At 43.1% G+C, this 18,744-nt stretch overlaps 1 protein-coding gene across 1 annotated transcript in view; it reads left to right on the forward strand.

Annotated features, from left to right (window-relative positions):
- Positions 1-18,744, forward strand: part of ADAMTSL3 (ADAMTS like 3) — a 343,828-nt gene that overhangs the window by 198,390 nt on the left and 126,694 nt on the right. Inside the window, exons 9-14 of the mRNA XM_021680458.1 lie at positions 1,693-1,804; positions 6,700-6,838; positions 7,906-7,956; positions 8,625-8,829; positions 13,073-13,220; positions 14,791-14,875. Coding sequence (XP_021536133.1) covers positions 1,693-1,804; positions 6,700-6,838; positions 7,906-7,956; positions 8,625-8,829; positions 13,073-13,220; positions 14,791-14,875 — 740 coding nt within the window. The remainder of the gene's footprint in view (positions 1-1,692; positions 1,805-6,699; positions 6,839-7,905; positions 7,957-8,624; positions 8,830-13,072; positions 13,221-14,790; positions 14,876-18,744) is intronic.

An 18,744-nucleotide genomic window follows, 5' to 3' on the forward strand; every position in this document is an offset into this window, starting at 1 on the left:
AAATGCCTTGAGTAGCAACGTGGTGCCAAAGGTGTTGCCAAATGTTATGCTCACCTCTCTAGGCTTCCTTTGTGTCTGGGATCTTGGCCCTGCAAATACTCACTAGTATGGTAGTTCTCTGGTGCCTTCACATACATTAAAAAACTATTTTAGGCAGTGTTTTCACTTATTCTCACCGGCAGGATTCATCAGGGACATTCTTCCATAGCCAGAGAAAAACCCTTTGCAAGTTTCCGTGCCTCGGTGACTGCTTTGCTCCTACCCTCCCACCCGTCCCTGCTTCTCCTCTCTGACACATCTCATGCTGGGGTTTTTATACTGGTTTATGATCAGATTCATAAAAATATTTTTCAGTCAACTCATATTTACATTTATGAATAAGCTTTACTGAGTGATTTCATCGTTACTGCTTCTTGCATCCACTACCTTCTTCTGCTTTTATATTAGTTCTTGTTCGGTACCTTTTAGTAGTTTTTCTCTCTCTCTCTTTTTTTTTTCCCAGTGAGCATCTCAAGTGGTCAAGTTTCAGTCATATTGTGTCTGAAAATATCTTTATTTCACTGACTATGATGATAATTTGATCATAGATCATTCATAGATTGATAATTGATCTTTGATTGTTGGTTAATAACTTATGGAATTCTAGATAAAAAGTTATTGTTCCTCATCACTTTGCAGGTATGATTTTGCTTTTTTGCATCCAGTGTTTCCTGAGAGAAATCTGATGCCAATCTGATTCTCACTGCTTTGTAGGTTAATCATTTTTTTCCCTTTCCAATAACTTAAGATTTTTCTTTATCCCAGCTGTTGTACTTTTTTAAAATGTCTGCTCAGAACTTGCTGAACATTTTTGAATTGAGTACTCCTGTCTTTCTCGAGGTCTAGGAAATTCTCAGCAATTATATCATCAAATATCGCCTCTTCATTATTTCCTTGTGTCTCCAGCTTGAACTCCGTATGTGTGTTGGCATTTCTGGATCAATCCTGCATGAACTCAACTTCTTTTCCTCTTTCTTTTTCTCTTTTCATTGCATTCTGGGAGTTTCCCTCAGGTCATGTTTGATCAGGAGGGAAGAAAAGAGAAAAGTGGGGGGAGAACTTGCTACTTGAGTGTGGTCCCTCAGGGGTACGTTCCCTCTTCCCTCTGCTTGCTCATGCGCAGTGGTGCCCCTCCTCCTCTTTAGTTCCTTGCTGGAGCACTCCTGTGTAAACACCACGTATTTGTGTATGTTTGAGTTTCTGCAGTTGTGCTTTCAGAAGACCTTTTTGGAAGGATTTGCTTCAAGATGTTATTATTGAAAGTGTAAGAATCCCAATTATGTGCTATGTTGCCAACAAACCCAGACTGGCTCAGTCCTGGGTCCCATGGAAATTAAAATCAGATGTATCAGGTAGAAAAAAGTTAAACAAACAAGTCCACCTGACACATTTGAGAACTCACTCCCAGGCATGGAATCATCTGGAAAGATGACTCCAGGGAGGCTGGTTGAAGATCTTCTGTGCCCCCATGTATGACAAACCTTAATGAAATGTTATCACATGTTACAATTTTTGGAATCTTCATGTGCCACAGTTTGTTGTGATCGGTATGTGATTGTTAGCATCAGTGAAATAGATTCATCGCATTTGGAAAGGTGCGGGAAGCGCTGGCTCGTTGTACGCAGACACGTGATTGCAGTTCTCTCCGTCCAGACCAGGTACACAGTGGCCAAGGACAGTGTGGTCCAGTTCTTCTTCTACCAGCCCATCAGTCATCAGTGGAGACAAACCGACTTCTTTCCCTGCACTGTAACATGTGGAGGAGGTGAGGAACATATTGCGTGTATGCTTCAGGCTGAGAGTTAGAAATGACATACTTGTGTTTTTTGAAGCTGACTTTACAATTGGCATGGTAGTTGGGGATGTGTAATCACATGGCATCTTATTCAGTGGCTGGAATGCTGTGGTGTTCCCGAATGCCTGTTTGCCTTTATTCCTGAAGACAGATGAAAACGGGATTTGGAAAACACCTTTTACTTCTAGCAAACAGCTGGATACATGTTTACATGAGTTCTGGCCTTTCTTGTTTTGTCTTTAAAGCATGTATTATGTTTAATTTTCCATGGAGAACCTGAAAAACAGGGACCACGTCACTTGCCCAGCCTGACCGAGTTCATGGATGTGTTGGTTCTAATGTTTAGATTTCCCCTGTCCTCCCTCAGGGGCCAGAGCAGAACTTACCAGAGAGAGAAAGGGTAGCTGCTAAGTGGTGAGGGGGATGTCCTGCTTACTGTTAGCTTCGTTCAAGGATTTCACAGTTGGTTCAGGAAGGCTCTGGGCCAAGTGTAACCCAGGGCTCCACACACGTGCTACACATATTTGCAGGCTCAGGTGGAGGATCATTGTCTGTTTAACATGGAGAGAATATCTGCCTGGAGGAAATGAGGAAACTACCAGAGCCTCCGTGGAGATAATTCTCTTTTAATGAACTGAAGTTTTAAACTGAAGGTAAATGGTTCTATAAGTGCCAGCCCAAGAACCACAGTTACTAGAATTGCTAGAGAGACTTAATGCTGATACTTCCCCTAAAAACACCGGACAACAGTGTTGGGCATTTACATGTATCAAGCCATGGGCTGGGGCACTCATCTTCATGTTTATTCTTCCAAACAACCTTAGGAAAGATCTCTTTTCATGCCTGTTTTTATGTATGAGCAATGGAAACGTAGAAAGGGTAAACAATGGACTCCCGTGTGCTCAGCGAGCAAACAGCATGGCTAGGATCTGGCTCCAGGTCCATCTGATGCCAGAGCCCCATGCTCTAGATGGCTTTGCCCTTGTGTCTCCCAAGAACCGTCCACCACCCCTGGGAGCAGGTCAGGGCACGCAGGCTCAGGTAGGGTTGTGTTTGAAGGACTACAATAAATCCCCCTCCTGCAGCCCAGGCCAAGTCAGTCCAGCCCCAAACCATTTCTTCCCTGCAGGACTATTGAATATGAGCTTGTTCAGAGAGCCACAAACTGAGTGTGGGTTCTGCCCCTTCTCCTCTAAACCACAGGCTTATCAGGGAGGGCTCCTCAGCTTTATCCTCAGCCAGGGTCAGGTTCCCATGCATACGTATGTCAGACCTCTCTCTTCTGCGATTTCGGTTCCCAATGAAAGCAGGAGGCAGGTGCTTTCGTGGGGAGCACTGAGTAGCCTAGACCCCAGAAGGAGCTTGTGTTGCCGGGAATGGAAGAGAAATATTCTGGGGGTTGAGTGGGGCTCTAGAAACAAGGTAAAAGTTAACCTTCCCGGTTTGTCCTGCTTGGACCAGGCGTGGGCAATAGACCACGAGATTATGATCCTACAGCGGTGGTTCTCAAAGTGGGTTCCCTGGACCAGCAGTAGCATCACGTGGGAACTTGCTAGAGATGCAGATTCTTGGGCCCCACCCTGGACGTACTGAATCCAAAACTCTGGGAGTGGGGTCTGTCCCTCTAGGGGATTATGGTTCACGTTCAAGCTTAAGAACCACTGCTCCCTAAAGCAATGTCTTTGGGTATCAGCTGTAGCTGTTTTAACCTCGCTGCTTTTGCCATATCTGTTACCCCTACACTATTATTTACTTCCAGTTTTTTCTTTAAATGGACCTTTTAAAAAATTAAACATATTCACAAAAAAAGACCTAATACGAGCACCCTAAAGTGGTAAACTGTGATCTTTGCCATAAATTGAACATAGTCACAAAAATAAATACAATGGAAACAAAATGCTGGAGATCATCTCTAAGTCCCTGCCAGGCCTCAGTCTATCCTTGATTCTCTCTGAAAGTGAGTGTTTTGTTGAACATGATAAGCATTGCTCCCAGGCAGAACTCCTTCAGAGCTTTGGGTCACTGATCTTGCAACAGTGACTGCAAGGCAATTCTTACAACACATTTGATCTTGTTGAATGCTGACTGAGGTCAAACAGCATTTGAAATCAAGACCGTGATCTGCGTCAATTCCATGAGTCTCTCCAGACCTGGGCCTCAGGCTCATTTTGGTCAAAAGTGTTCTCTAAAAATTGCATGACGACGTTTACATCAAGAGGCGGTGTGGTCCCGGAGCTCAGGTTCTGGGGCCTGGACTCCCTTCTTGGCTTTGCCACTACTTGGCTCCGAGCCTCAGTCTGCTCATCCGTAAAATAGGACGATCCCCCCCTGCAGCATTGTTGGGGAACAAAATGACAGGACACGCCAAGGAGCCTAGTACGATCCCTGGCATTAGTGGGTGCTCGGGAAACACCTGTTATGTCAGAGTCTAGGCAAACCTGAATTTTGTTAAAAATGCCTCTGCATAATCTACAGGGTTCTGGCCGTCCCCCCTTCTGGCATTCCCTGGGGATGTGTTATGAGATACAGACATGACTCAGTGCTAATAGTAGAAAGCTCTCAGGGGTGAGTGGGACATACCTAGAGCTCCTTACATATACATTTTATATCCAGAAGCAGAATCCCACCACCTTAAAGTCAGGTGGGCCATGGCTCCAGGGCAGACGGAGTCTCTCATGGACCCCAACATAAAAGCAAAGAGCCGGTGGGGCTCTTTTTATTTTTACTCAGCAGGAAAGCAAACATCTCTTTCTTTTTAGTGTATTCGCTCTCACACCGCATTATTCAGAGAGACGTTCCCATGTAGACACATAAGAGAAAGGAGAAGCTTTCCACTCTGGGAGGGACATTCGTAATGGGATTCGGCTTAGTTGGTTAAATTCTTGGGAGGAACACAGGTGTGTCTCATACTTGGGTGCTGAAGGAAAGACACATTCAGCCCGGCTGGAACCATAAATGGGAGCACCTAGTGGCCAGACTGCCCGCCAAAGAGAGCGGTTGTCAGAACAGAAGGGAGACTTCACGCTGCTTGTGGGGTACCCCTTGCAGCCTGCCATTTTGTGCCCACTGGCAGAATTTCAACACATTTGTTCATAGTATAGGAAGGCAATCTGCCTTATTTTCGCTTTTAGTTATCTCGGTACTGCCATAAAATTAAAGAGGAAAATTAATTGTCTCTCCTTAAATTATAAACACCTGTATGCTTTTTTGGTCTCCTAGAAGTATGTTTCCATTTAGAACAAAGGTTTTTCTTTGATTCAAGGAGCTGTAATCTCATTCTCTACTTGTGTTGGAAGAAATAAAAAGACACACATAAAAACCCACAAGGAAAGCATTACCAGAATTTAATTATATTAGTAATCGAGTGTACATGATTTGTATAAATGCCATTTCTGAGTTTTTGGATAATCAGGCGAGTTCCCTGCTCCCTAAGGTACTTGGATGGACTTTCCTGGTCTTGCCTGCAATCATCTACATGGGACTCTTAAGATCAGTCTGGAGAAAGTTCCGGGATCGCCACTGCCATCTGATATTGTAGACTCTCTGGCAGATATTGGCACCCAAGTAACATTTTATTGACTCCATTTGGATTTTCGTTCTTGCGGTTTCAACCTTGCTTTTTATAACGCATACCAGTCTATCCTTCTGCACTCAGCTCACATCCAAGCCGTGGCTTGCAGAAAGCTGTCTAGTGGTTTATAAAATCAGATTCCTCTTGACAATCAGGCCCTTAAATGTATTTTTAGACCTTTAGACCAATTGGCTGAGGCTGAGAGCTTAGCTTTGGGCTTTTTTTTTTTTTGTCCCTGAAGAACTCATTCTGGTTTTGAAAAATTGCTTTTTTTTTTTTTTAACTTGACACTTATGTAGTGACAGGAAACCTGGAATCAGATCTTTCAGGAAATAGAAGCATCATTTTGTGCATTTTTAAAAATTTACAGCACTCTCCCATTTGGAATGTACACTTCTCCTCAGCTACGGCAATTTGAATTTAATAGAATCGGAAGTGAGTCTTCATCACTTTCCCTCTGAAGGCTTTTGAGGCAGGGGCCGGGAGAGGGGACGGATTTTGTTCCTCCCTGTAGAGACAGTGCTTACTTCCTCAGTTAAGGAAGTTTGTTGGCCTCAGAGGCGCTCCGGGTTTCCCAGGACAACAAGAGAGTAAAACGTGGCATATGCTTGCAACGGGATATTATGCAGTGGGAGCAAGCACCAACCCAGCACACGGGTTGCTCTCAATAATGTAATGTTGAGTGAGAGAAGCAGAAAATAGAACAAGATTTTAAATACCTATTTGGTTAAAACAGATACACACAAACAACGTTACATGAGGCAGATGCATATTTAAGAACATATAACTGATGAACAGGTGTCTCTGGGGGAACCGGGATGGGGGAAGGGACAGGCAAAGAGGGGAAGCATGAGGAAAGAAGAGGGGGTCTGGCTCGGTGCCAGGGGGACAGTCAGGACATGGGCCAGTGAGTGACCTTCTGCCCCAAGGATGAGGCGTTCTGTAGAAGGAGGCTGCTGTAACTTTCTCGTTAAAAGTGCTAAGACCTCCACAATCAGTTCAAGTAATCATTCCCGATCTTGGCCACACGTTTTAGTCATCTTAGAAGAACCTGAAGATCATTAGAAAAAAAAAAAAAAACAAAGCCAATTTCCTGGACCTAGCCACAGCGTTTCTGGCTTAATTGGATCACAAAGGGACCCAGGCACTGGTGTGTGCCAGAAGCTCCCAGTGGTTTCATTGAGTAGCCAGGGATGAGAACCACTGAGTTAAGTTTCTTAAGGGGGGAAAAAGGGCGTGGCAGGGTGAAAACACCACGTGCAATATTCAGACTTGCCTTTTCTTTTTCCGTTAGGTTATCAGCTCAACTCAGCTGAATGTGTGGATATCCGCTTGAAGAGGGTGGTTCCTGACCATTACTGCCATTACTACCCCGAAAACGTGAAACCAAAACCCAAACTGAAGGAATGCAGCATGGACCCTTGCCCATCGAGGTTTGCATCATCACTCATAGTTTTTACTCTAAAAAGAAACAAATCAAGTGTGGCCCAGACCCATCAGTCTTTGCAGAGTGACATTTGCACCACGTGACCTTGAACACACGCTGGTGGCCGTGACCTGCATTTGTCACCCAGCTCACGCAGTCCAGCGCTCTCCTGTCTGGCGGCGTGTGCCTGCGCTCGGAGATTTGCTCCTTGTCATGACCCTCCTTGAGTATATCCTGCACACCCAATAGGAAAGGTCTCCTCAGCCAAGTACGAGGACTTGTCCATCTGCTAGTCATAAATATCTCGAACTCACCATTTTCACTTTTAAACTGGGTCACCCATGACCACGTTTTGACTTTCGAAGTGTTCACGTTAAATTCGGTATAAATAATGCATTGTGCAAGGAAGTGAAAAGTTTTAATGCCAAAGCAGAAAAGCTATGCATAAATGATCCCGTTGCATAATTTAGTACCTGCTGACTTGGATTGCCTGGGGAAGTTTCCTGGCTTTACTACAATATCTTAAAATAACAGCACAATATCAAGTCCCAGAATCCCCCAGACATCTGCCAGCTGGCTGCAGCAGAAGTGTGTGAGTGGAAAAGGAAGTGCTCTCAGTAGATTTCATTTCCTATCACTGAGCTGCCCATTTCCTGTAATCCCAGGTGAACGTAATTATTTATAGAGACCTTTTTAAAGGACAAACTCTGTAAAATAAAATGTTTCTCTGAAGATTCTACTAATACGATAGTGTGTTAATATCATTAATATATCAAAAAAAATTTAGATGATAAAAACATAGATTTATCTAAATTAAGAGACACTCTTTCCTTCGGCTAATATATACCACTAGTTTCTGAATTTTCATAGACCTGGGGATGGCGTGTGCCAGAGATGTTCCTGAAAACCAAAAAGATGGTGGCTGAGTTTTTGGGAAGAGTTTACAACCCTATGCGTATTTAGTTTTCAGTGTGAAAGAGCTCTGTCTTTGGGAACGTCAAATCCATAGTGGTCGAATTAATAAATATGTTAATTGATTGAGAAATGACATTGTCACAATGATTTCATTTGTAGTGACGGATTTAAAGAGATCATGCCCTACGACCACTTCCAGCCTCTCCCTCGGTGAGTCACGTGTTTGCCTTTTCCATTCTGCAGTTTGCTCTAAGTAGTTTGCAAGGAAGTGTATCCTATCTGTAGCAATAGTCTAAAATGTAAGAGTGGTAGATATTAGATCCTTTGCAGAGAGCTAAGTTTCCCTTAGCAGACTTCAACTCCATAATAAGGGAGATCTGTCTAAGAATTAGGTGGAATGCGCCCCCTCAAACAGCGACGTCTCCCGTCACTGGGCATATCAAGCGCCCCTTGGATGACTGGCCATGAGAAAGGGAGCTCAGTCAGAGATTTGAATCCCCTCTGATGCCCGGATGACTACTTTCTGATCTTCAGTTTCTTTGTTTTCTCTAGTAGTACCATCTGTTAGTATTTATAGTGGAGAGACGGTTTAAAGAATGCTTTCACACTCTATATGTTAACCAATGAGATTCTCAGAATGGCCCTGTGCAGGGGCACGAGGGAAGATGTCGCATTCCCTCCTGACAGTAGCCTCGGGGACAGAGGCGTGAAGCACCCTGTGACTATAGATTGTGTGTGGCAGTCACGACGGAAGTCTCATGACTCCAAAGCCTGCGTGCTTTCTGCTGAACCACAGCTGGCCTCTCTCCCCTTTGCAAGCTTGAAACAGACAGGCAAATGACACATAAATAATGTGTTTTTATTTGTTTGCTTTTGAGCTGGGAACATAATCCTTGGACTGCGTGCTCGGTGTCTTGCGGAGGTGGGATTCAGAGACGGAGCTTCGTGTGTGTGGAGGAGTCCATGCACGGGGAGATTCTGCAGGTGGAGGAGTGGAAGTGCATGTATGCACCCAAACCCAAAGTCATGCAGACCTGCAACCTGTTCGACTGCCCCAAGTGGATCGCCATGGAGTGGTCTCAGGTAAGATTTGAGGACAGGACACTTGTCATTAAATCTCAGATTTTAATGAATGCTGGCTGGGTGTTATCGATCCTTTTTTCACATACCTCCTAAAAGATGTTTGCAAAGTTATATACCCCTTCCCATATATTTGGGTTGACATCTAAAATTTTTTTAAAGATTTTATTTATTCATTTATTTGAGAGGAGCGGGGAGGAGCAGAGGGAGAGGGAGAAGCAGACCCCCCGCCGAGCAGGGAGCCCGACGCGGGACTCGATCCCGGGACTCCAGGATCATGACCTGAGCCGAAGGCAGTCGCTTAACCGACTGAGCCACCCAGGCGCCCAAGAAAGTCATTTCTAACATGTTGTGAATGCAGGCATTTTTTAAAATAAAAGTGTTACAGCATTTAAAAAAATGTGTCCAGCAGAATGTAAATGCCATGTTGATTTCTACCCTTGCCATCTTTCCCTTAAAAAATACATAGAGAAGCTCTTCTTGAACAGTTTGGATAGTTTGCATTTTTTCCCCTTGAACTTGAACTTTCAATCCACTCTCCCTGTAGAAGTTTATCCTAATATAATGTACCGTTATGCTTTATAGTCTTTTATTGATTACACTAGTCTACTTTTCTCCAAGAAAATATGTATAGTGATTGAAATTAGTTAATTTTATTTTATTTGAAATGAATTTATTTTAATTTCCTGTCACCATAAGGCTCTAAGTATTAGAAATATTCCCCTGGGTTGTTATTATCAAAACAACATAGATTTTAAATTTTGGTAAACAGTTTTACACATATAAAGTAAATTTTCAATTGAAATCAATCTTTCTAGAAAATGAGGGGGGCTTGAAAAAATAGTCCATTGCCAGAATAAGACATGGGTTCAGCAGTAATTTTGTTCTTAATTTTTACTGCAGGTTTCTTGGTTTGTTTTGTTCTGCATGTACACACCGGGAAAACTTGTTCACATAAATAAGTAGACTGAGATGGGGGGATTTTATTATAGCAAGATTATTCAGGGGGCGCCTGGGGGGCTCAGTTGGTCAAGCATCTGCCTTCAGCTCAGGTCATGATCTCAGGGTCCTGGGATCGAGTCCTGCATCGGGCTCCTTCCTCAGCAGGGAGTCTGCTTCTCTCTCTTCCTCTGCTGCTCCCCCTACTTCTGCTCTCTCTCTCTCTCAAATAAATAAATAAAATCTTTAAAAAAGGATTATTCAGTTCTTGAACTCCTGAGTTATGTGACAAAAATCAGGTCGTGATCTATCATCAGAAATCAACATTTTTACTTCTCTAACCTGCAGAGCTCGTTTTCGGCTCTTAGAAGTCTCATCCATATGTTTTGTGTTGGCTTTAGAGCTTTCTTTTTTTTTTCTTTTTTTATTATTTTTTAAAATTTTATTATGTTAGTCACCATTAGTTTTTTAATTAATCATTAGTTTTTGACGTGGTGATCCACGATCCATTGTTTTCACATAACACCCAGTGCTCCATGCAGTACGTGCCCTCCTTAATACCCATCACTGGGCTAACCAATCCCCCCTCCCCCTTCCCCTCTAAAACCCTGTTTGTTTCTCAGAGTCCATAGTCTCTCATGGTTCATCTCTCCCTCCGATTTCCCCCCCCTTCATTTTTCCCTTCCTTCTCCTAATCCACCACCCCACACCCTCTTCAATATCATGACTTTATCATCACTCATAATTTCAAAATAGAGGATTGTCACCCAAATCATCTCATTTACCTTTCTTGGCTCTTGATACTTCTCATTTCTTTTCAAAAATCAAATACATTCTCAGTAATGAGAATTAGCTATCATTAAGGATATATTCAGTTCCAGAGTGGAGTTCTGGAAATATAAATACTGACCACATTGTTGCGGTAAATGTCCAGCTTCCTGGGGAGGCTACGAAGGAAGAGACAATACTCCTTTGGACTGACCAATTCTGATATAGTTATACCTTGTAATCACACCATCTTCTTTCCCTTTGGGCAGAAGTTTTCTTTCTTTCTTGACCAATATGCAACAACCTCTCAGTGTCATATATATTTCAAGTTGATAAATCTTGGGGTTGGCGAGTCAGTTTCCCAGAAATAGGGTCTAATCTCACACCTCACTCAGTTCATTAGAATATTTGTTTGGTGGCCCTAAGAGTGGCAAGATGAAATCAGATGTTTCCTGATATTCTTTTTTTTAATCCGTATTTTTTAAAATTCCAGTATAGTTAACATACAGCACTGTATTAGTTTCAGGAGTACAGTATAGTGATTCAACACTTCCGTACCTCACTCAGTGTCCATTATAAGTTCCCTCCTTCATCCCCCATCCACCTCCCCTCTGGTAACCACCTCTTTGCTGTCTACTGATACTCCTTGTTTGGAGACGTGAATTTGTTGAAAAGGCCCCTGCATCCTGTGAAATGTGTCTGAGATCATGTAGAAAACATCTACAGACTTAAGAAAGAATCTTTGAGTTTGATGAATCAGTGGCAAAGTTATGGTTTTGGCAACAGGAGGCTCTGGGGTGGAATGCCACTCTGCCTCTCGGGAATTCTGTGACCTTGAGCAAGGTCCTTTGGTGGTGGGCTGTTTGCTCCTCTGTCAAATGGGACGGATGCTAGTGAGCTGCAGGTATGTGGGGCAGTTAGTGAGGTAACACCAGCGGGGCAGTGCCTGTCCCTTAGCGGATGTCCAAGGGTTCTTAGCCCCTCTCACGATGGATCCAGAATTGGTGAGGCCTGAAGTTTATACACTTTGGGGATGACTCTTGAAGAAGAAAGAATGCAAAATATTGGGTATCGAAGTGAATTTTTGTTTAGAATAATCAAAGAAATTGCAAGAAATCACAAATTTTTAAAAAATTGACAATGACCCTAATGTGAACTCTGGACTTCAGTTAATAATAGTGCATCAGTATTGGTTCGTCAATTGTAATAATTGTACCACACTAACGCAAGATGTAAGTAACGGGGAACTATAGGGAGGGGTGGGGGCATATCGGAACCGTGTACTGTCTGCTCAATTTTCCTGTAAATATAAAATGGTCCTAAAAATAAAGTCTATTAATAAGAAAAACCCACATACATATTCACATATATACTCACCACCATGTGTAGATAAATTGAAAAGATATCCTAGATTTTCATGACATGAAAAGACTCCATCGGCAAAAGTGCCTTCCAAATCATAATAAATAATGCAAGAAATAAATACAACACAAACGTCACATGAAAATTCATAAAAAGACAGGAAAATATTTTATTAATTCTAACTGCTTGGCATTTCTATAGTATTTTTTTCCTAACCATTTTGGCTGAATACTCTTTGGTGACCTCTTCATATGATCACAGTTTTGTAAGATAGATTTCTTTTTTTTTTTTTTAAATGCAACTTTTTTTTCTTTAAAGATTTTATTTATTTATTTGATAGAGAGCGAATGAGAGAGCGAGAGAGTATGAGATGGGGGAGGGTCAGAGGGAGAAGCAGACTCTCTGCTGAGCAGGGAGCCCGATGCGGGACTCGATCCAGGGACTCCAGGATCATGACCTGAGCCGAAGGCAGTTGCTTAACCAGCTGAGCCACCCAGGCGCCCTGTAAGATAGATTTCTATAGACAGAATAGAAAGATAATCCTCTAGAGTGATTGATCAGAATTTGATTTTTTAATTGACAGTTTAAAAAAGTTTTTTTTTTCATTCTCACAAGTTGTTTTGGATAATGTCATAAAAATTATTTTTTTTTAAAGATTTTATTTATTTATTTGACAGAGAGAGACACAGCAAGAGAGGGAACACAAGCAAGGGGAGTGGGAGAGGGAGAAGCAGGCTTCCCGCTGAGCAGGGAGCCCGATGTGGGACTCGATCCCAGGACCCTGGGACCATGACCTGAGCCGAAGGCAGACGCTTAACGACTGAGCCACCCAGGCGCCCCTGTCATAAAAATTTTTAATCAAATTTGAAAACTTATATCAAGTTTCTTTCATATTTGAGCAGAAAGATTTCAGGGCATTTCAGTTTTTCTTGTGCTGTGACCTCAACTGAAATACTTTTCAAATTGAGAATTGGAAGGAGGCCTTACAAGGGAGGGGCCCTGAAACATAAGAATCACAGGAAATCAACTTCTACCCCCTTCTTTACGTGGTTGTCTGATGGTCTTTTGTGTTTAGTATTCATTTCAATGAGTGGCTCTCCTTCGCATGAGTCATTAATACCTCTGTGGGTCTGTTCATGAGCAAGAATTTCACTGGCTTCTCATTTCTTCTTTGAAGTGCACGGTGACTTGCGGCCGAGGGTTACGTTACCGTGTCGTTCTGTGTATCAACCACCGTGGACAGCACGTTGGGGGCTGCAACCCGCAGCTGAAGTTACACATCAAAGAAGAATGTGTCATTCCCATCCCATGTTATAAACCAAAAGGTAAGTTTGTGGTGCATGTTGAAGTGAAATCAAATGGTGTTTTCCAGCTCTCATTTGAATATTACAGCATTTCCATTCAACTTACTTTCTTAAAAATTGGTTTCACCCACAGATGGCAATAGACCCGCCCACCTGGGTAAAGAAGCTAGACCGATGTGATTAAGTGATGGGGGTGGGGTGAACTGAGCTCCTGTTGACTCAGTGCATGTAGAGTGGCTCCTATCCATCCGGGCTTATACTAACATTTCTTGGTGGACATAGAATAATTTGATCTAATCCCTGTTTTGAAGAAAAAGAAGTAGGGTGAACAGGAAGAGAAAAAGGCGACATGGGGGTAGAAAAGGAGAAGAAGGATAAAGAGAAAGAGGAGCAGGAGATTTCCCCCAGGGTTCTCGTTCTTTGTTCCGACAGTATTTTATACATACTCTTCATCGTGTGTCCTGTTGCCTACTGTGGAATGAATAAAGACTCAGCTCCCAATCTAGACCGATAGATGCTTTTAGGGTTTTTTTTGTTGTTGTTCCTATTTGTTCCACATAAATTAGCAGAAATGGGTAGTATCCATGAACAGGAAGTCTTGACATCATCTCTCAGATATACATTCCTCTCTATACAGGATTATTGCCATCTAGTTTAGTGAAGTATTTCCAACCCTTATGACAAGTTATTTCCTGTCTGGAAATGAAAGAGTGATTATTCCCACCTGTTAGTGTCAAGAAGTCTTCTCATATCTTAGAAAGTATAGTAAAATTCTCCTTCATTATTTCTGGGTTCATTGTCCATACAAATAGCCTTACAATGAACCACTGAACAAATATTTATTTACTGTGTCTGCCTTCCAGAAAAATCACTGGTTGCCATGGAAGGGACAAATCCCAGTTCTAGAACTTTCACCAGTGGAGTCTTTTCTCCTTCCTGGTGCGCTTGATGGTGCTCTCATAGCCATGTTCTCAGTGTCTGCGATTTCCCCGCAGCAGTACAAAAATGATTTCCTTTCTTATTTCATAACTAGTGTTTCTTTCTTCATATCTTAGGAGGCTTAAAAGGACAGAAAGGGGCTTGCTCCTGCATGATGGTTGTAATTGGTAATGAGCTCCCTCAGCAATTACAACAATAAAAATTTAAGTAAATCAGAGCACAGATTCCGCTCCTCCCAACTTTCCAAACGTTTTTGTTATTTGATTTTCTCTAGTGATTTCTTTATTCATGGGCAACAAGAATTTGTGGCAAAAGAGAGCGAGCTGATATGGTTAAGTAAGAGCTTTAATATGTAAACAACAGAGATTGGTTTTGGTTTATAAAAGGCATTTTTTAAAATAAAAGGCATTTTTATGTTCGCTTGGAGAACGTGTTCAACTGTGCTATGGGATCATCTGGTTGCATTTGGATAATGTGTTAATTAAAAAAATATATGACAGAAATGTCTGGTTCACCCCAGAAGCTGCTTCATGTGCTAAAAGACTCAGCTTGCATTTGCAAAGTATGACTGCTTTATTGATGAAACCTTCAGCAAACAATGATCATGTAGCCAACTCCCTTAAGCTTGTTGTTTATGTTCCTTTTTTCTTAGAAAAAAGTCCAGTGGAAGCTAAGTTACCTTGGCTGAAACAAGCACAAGAACTAGAAGAGACCAGAATAGCAACAGAAGAACCAACGTGAGTCCAGGGCCTTTTATGGGAGTAATCAGGGCATAGCCAGTTAACATGATATATGTAATTTTTGTACTCATTGGAGTACAGTGATACATTTCAAATCCAAATGACCTGAATTCTCAGACTCTAGAGAGCTTGAGCTGGCTAGAATTCTTCTCTCTTTCGCAATTCAGCAGTCCTACTTTGGCACTATTTGTGAGAAGCACATAAAAGAACAATGTTTGTTAACTCAAAGCAGAGCCAGTGGTCTGTTACAATTAAGAGATTGGGGATAATTCCTAGATCTATATTAACACATATGATTTGACCAAGGACCATGACAATATTATATAAATCAGTCAATCAATCATTCCGTGGCTAAGACATGGCCAATCTCTATAAAACCAGTTTCGCTGAAATGCATCAGGGTGGCCTGAGTAATTATAAGGAGAAATCCCAGAGCTGCTATGGCATGAGCAATAGAAAGAATATGGCGCTACATATCTTGGAGCCTAGAACCACCACTTTTAATTATGTGACCTTAGACAAGTATTTAATTTTTCTGTGTCTCATCCTATAAATGAAGCACATTGGACTTGACCTCTCCAGGGTCCATTCCAACTCAAAAATCCAGTGACTTCTATCCACATGTGATTTGGCAAATCCAGAGTGTAATGGTGTCAGTGGAAATTGAGAATCAAGAGCAAATCAAAGAAACCTCTGGATGCAGAGGGATAGGGACCTAAAGAGAGCAAGGAATCAAAGGTTCTCTGAGATTTTTCATCCAGGAGTCTAGAAGAATGACAGCACGAATGACAGACTCAAGTAATTGGACAGGACAGCCGATTCCCTGTCAGACACGTCAAGTCTGTCGTGCTGACGGCTATTTACCAAGAGAGCATTCACAGAGTGTTGTAGGAAAAGGGATCTCAAAGGTAATAAGGTAATATGGCCAGTCTCCCGCTCAGAGCAGGCATTTCTTTGTCAACACCTTCAGTGACATGCAGAGCTCCCTGCATTGAGGCAGCTCATTCTTCCGTTGAACAACCTGAATTATATGCAGGATTTTTCTCTGGTTAAGCTAAATACACCTCCTTCAAATTTCTGCTTTCTGAAAGAGAAAAAAACAAAAAACCCATGTCTATGCCTCATCCCATGTGACAGGTTTTCACAAATTTAAAGAAAGCTGGATCCCAAGAGTGTGGTCTTTCCCAAGCTCATCACTCTTAGCCTTTTCCAGTGGTTTTCATGTGTTGTTTTTAGATCCCTTACCAACCTCATTGCTGGTTTCAGAACATGCTCATTTGTCAATGTCCCTTCCAACTGGAGTCCAGCCCAGTGAGCCCCAGGGGAATGTGGATTACTCCTCTTTGAGAAGGCACCATGCCTCTGGTGATACAGGCCAAGAGAATTGGCATACCCCCCTTAGGACATGCGCAGAACTTTTCCACATGGACTAGTGGCAGGCTTGGAAGTGAACCCAGAAGAAACTGTAGATGCTGTGAGGTGAATGACCCCAGAGTAACTGACTAAAGAGAGAGGGGTTCTGGGCTCATGACAGTAGCTTGGTGATCTAGAGGAGGGGGGATGTTGCAAGAAGTGGGTGATGCGGGAGAAGGAGTAGTGAGCCGAGGGAGGAGGAGACCCAAGGAAGGACCATGGCTGGAAAGACCAAGGCAGTAAAGAGTTTAAGGAGGGGTGTAGATCTCTTAGAAAGTCAAGGAAAAATGATGCAGATGGAGAAAACGCTATCTAGATGGGCAAGAGAGTCTTTTCCAGTTAATTGTAGAGTAGTATCATTCCAAGGGTAGATATGTAAACATTTCAGAGATTTAAGACATGAATTCCCAATTAGAAGGAGGTGGGTATTTGAGTACTGAAAAAGGAGTACAGATTGGTAGGGAAGTTGATGGAAAGAAGTGGTTCTATGGATGTTTGATTTTTGTTATTGTTTTTTATATGAAGTTAGGATGGCCTTAAATATATACGTATTTTTAAAAAGATTTTATTTATTTGGCAGAGAGAGAGAGCAGGAGAGCAGCAGAGGGCGAGGGAGAAACAGGTCCCCTGCTGAGCAGGGAGCCCGATGCGGGGCCCGATCCCAGGACCCTGGGATCATGACCTGAGCCCAAGGCAGTCGCTTAACCAAGTGAGCCACCCAGGCGCCCCAGGATGGCCTTAAATATATTAAAAAATAATAAGGGTTGTAGACAAGTCAGTTAACATGTCTACACCTCCCAACTGTACAGGAAGGGTGTTAGGCTCAATACTACCAGAACCTTCTCCCCGCTCTGATCTCCTGTGATTCTGTAAAGGAAGGAACCCGTGGAAAGAAGGAGATTTGAGACAGCTGAAGGGAGTGTGTATTTGTCATGCAAGGAAGGTTATAGAGTTCTCAGTCTAGAACGATGCATCCTACTTGGATCTTCTGTCCCCAGAACACAACTAGATTATAACTGCAACTCCTCCTGTATGTCCTCTCTTGGCTAATGGGGTTGCTGTCCAGTTCCCCAAACCACAAATATGGGGTCATTCTTGCCTCTCTCTCATTCTTCCCTTATATGTAGTTAACTACTGGTCATGACAATCATATCCACTAAAATCTGTCTCCATTCCAGCCCTTTTGCTCTGTTCCTACTACCATCCTGTCCAGGTCCTGAGCTCACTTCCCGGGACACAAGAAACAGCCTTCTGATTCGCTTCCCACTCAGTCCCCTCAAACCCATCCATCCCACAGCTCCTGGACAAGTCTAGCTAAGGCACAAATCTGAGTCTTTCTTTCCAACATTGAGAATATGGTTCCCCATCACCCAGAGATTTGCACTCATCCCCAAGGCCAACCAGACTTCACGGGGGGCATCACCCTTCAGGGCTCCCAGCGTCCTCCCTGAGCACTTCCTTGCTTTGCCTTGAGTGGGACGCTGCAGCCGCAGTAAACTGCTGGTTGTATCTTACCGACAGGAGGCTGCCACTCACCCCCACGCCCCCCATTAATAATGTTTTTATCCGAGGAGAGCTGACACAATGTCACTTTGGTTGCAGGTGTACGACACAGTGATTCTACAAGTTTCTACATTGTGCTGTGCTCAGCACGTGCAGCTGCTGCGTGTCCCCACACAAGGCTGTTGCCATACCCCCGGCGGTACTCCTTATGCTCTGCCCTTCCGCCCCGAGTCGTCCCACCAGCCTTTCAGTCACGCTCCCTTCTCTGTTGGGAATGGGGGCCACCTGGCGAAGGCTTTTTTTTTTTTAAAGCTTTTTTTGTTACAGAAGATTTCAAGCTTATATGAAAGGGGAGAGGACAGTATAATGAACCCCCATGTGTCCATCATCCGGCTTCAGTAGTCGTCAGTTAGCAGGTCGCTCGCGTTCTGTCTCTGCCACCAACACGGAAGCCAGACTCCAGACAGCGTAGCATTTCATCTGTAAACCTTGCAGGATGTGTCTCTAAAGAAGAAGGACTACTTCTTCTATTTTTCTTCTTCTTCTTCTTCTTCTCCTCCTCCTCCTCCGTCCTTCTCTCCCTCCTTCCTCCTCCTCCCTCTTCCCCTCCCTCCTTCCTCCTCCTCCTCCTCCTTCTTTAATAACCACAATACCATTTTAAAGCCTGGTCTTCAAATCACTTCCATCAGAATCACCTGTGGCACTCCTGAAATGCAGATCTCTGGGCCCCACGGGGCAGACTCTGGGTGGGTGGGGGAGGGGGTGCTTTGTCCCTAGCATTTTTTTTTTTTTTTTTGGCTCTGCCGGATACCTTTTATTTGTTTATTGTTTTGTGGTAAAATATCCCTAACAGAATAGGTGAAGGGGGATGAAGGGGTACAGGCTTCCAGTTATAAAATAAATAAATCCGGGGATGAAAAGTGCAGCGTAGGGACTACCGTCAATATTTC

This window comes from Neomonachus schauinslandi, chromosome 9 (genome assembly GCF_002201575.2).
Source record: "Neomonachus schauinslandi chromosome 9, ASM220157v2, whole genome shotgun sequence".
In the NCBI taxonomy this organism is placed as follows: domain Eukaryota; kingdom Metazoa; phylum Chordata; class Mammalia; order Carnivora; family Phocidae; genus Neomonachus; species Neomonachus schauinslandi.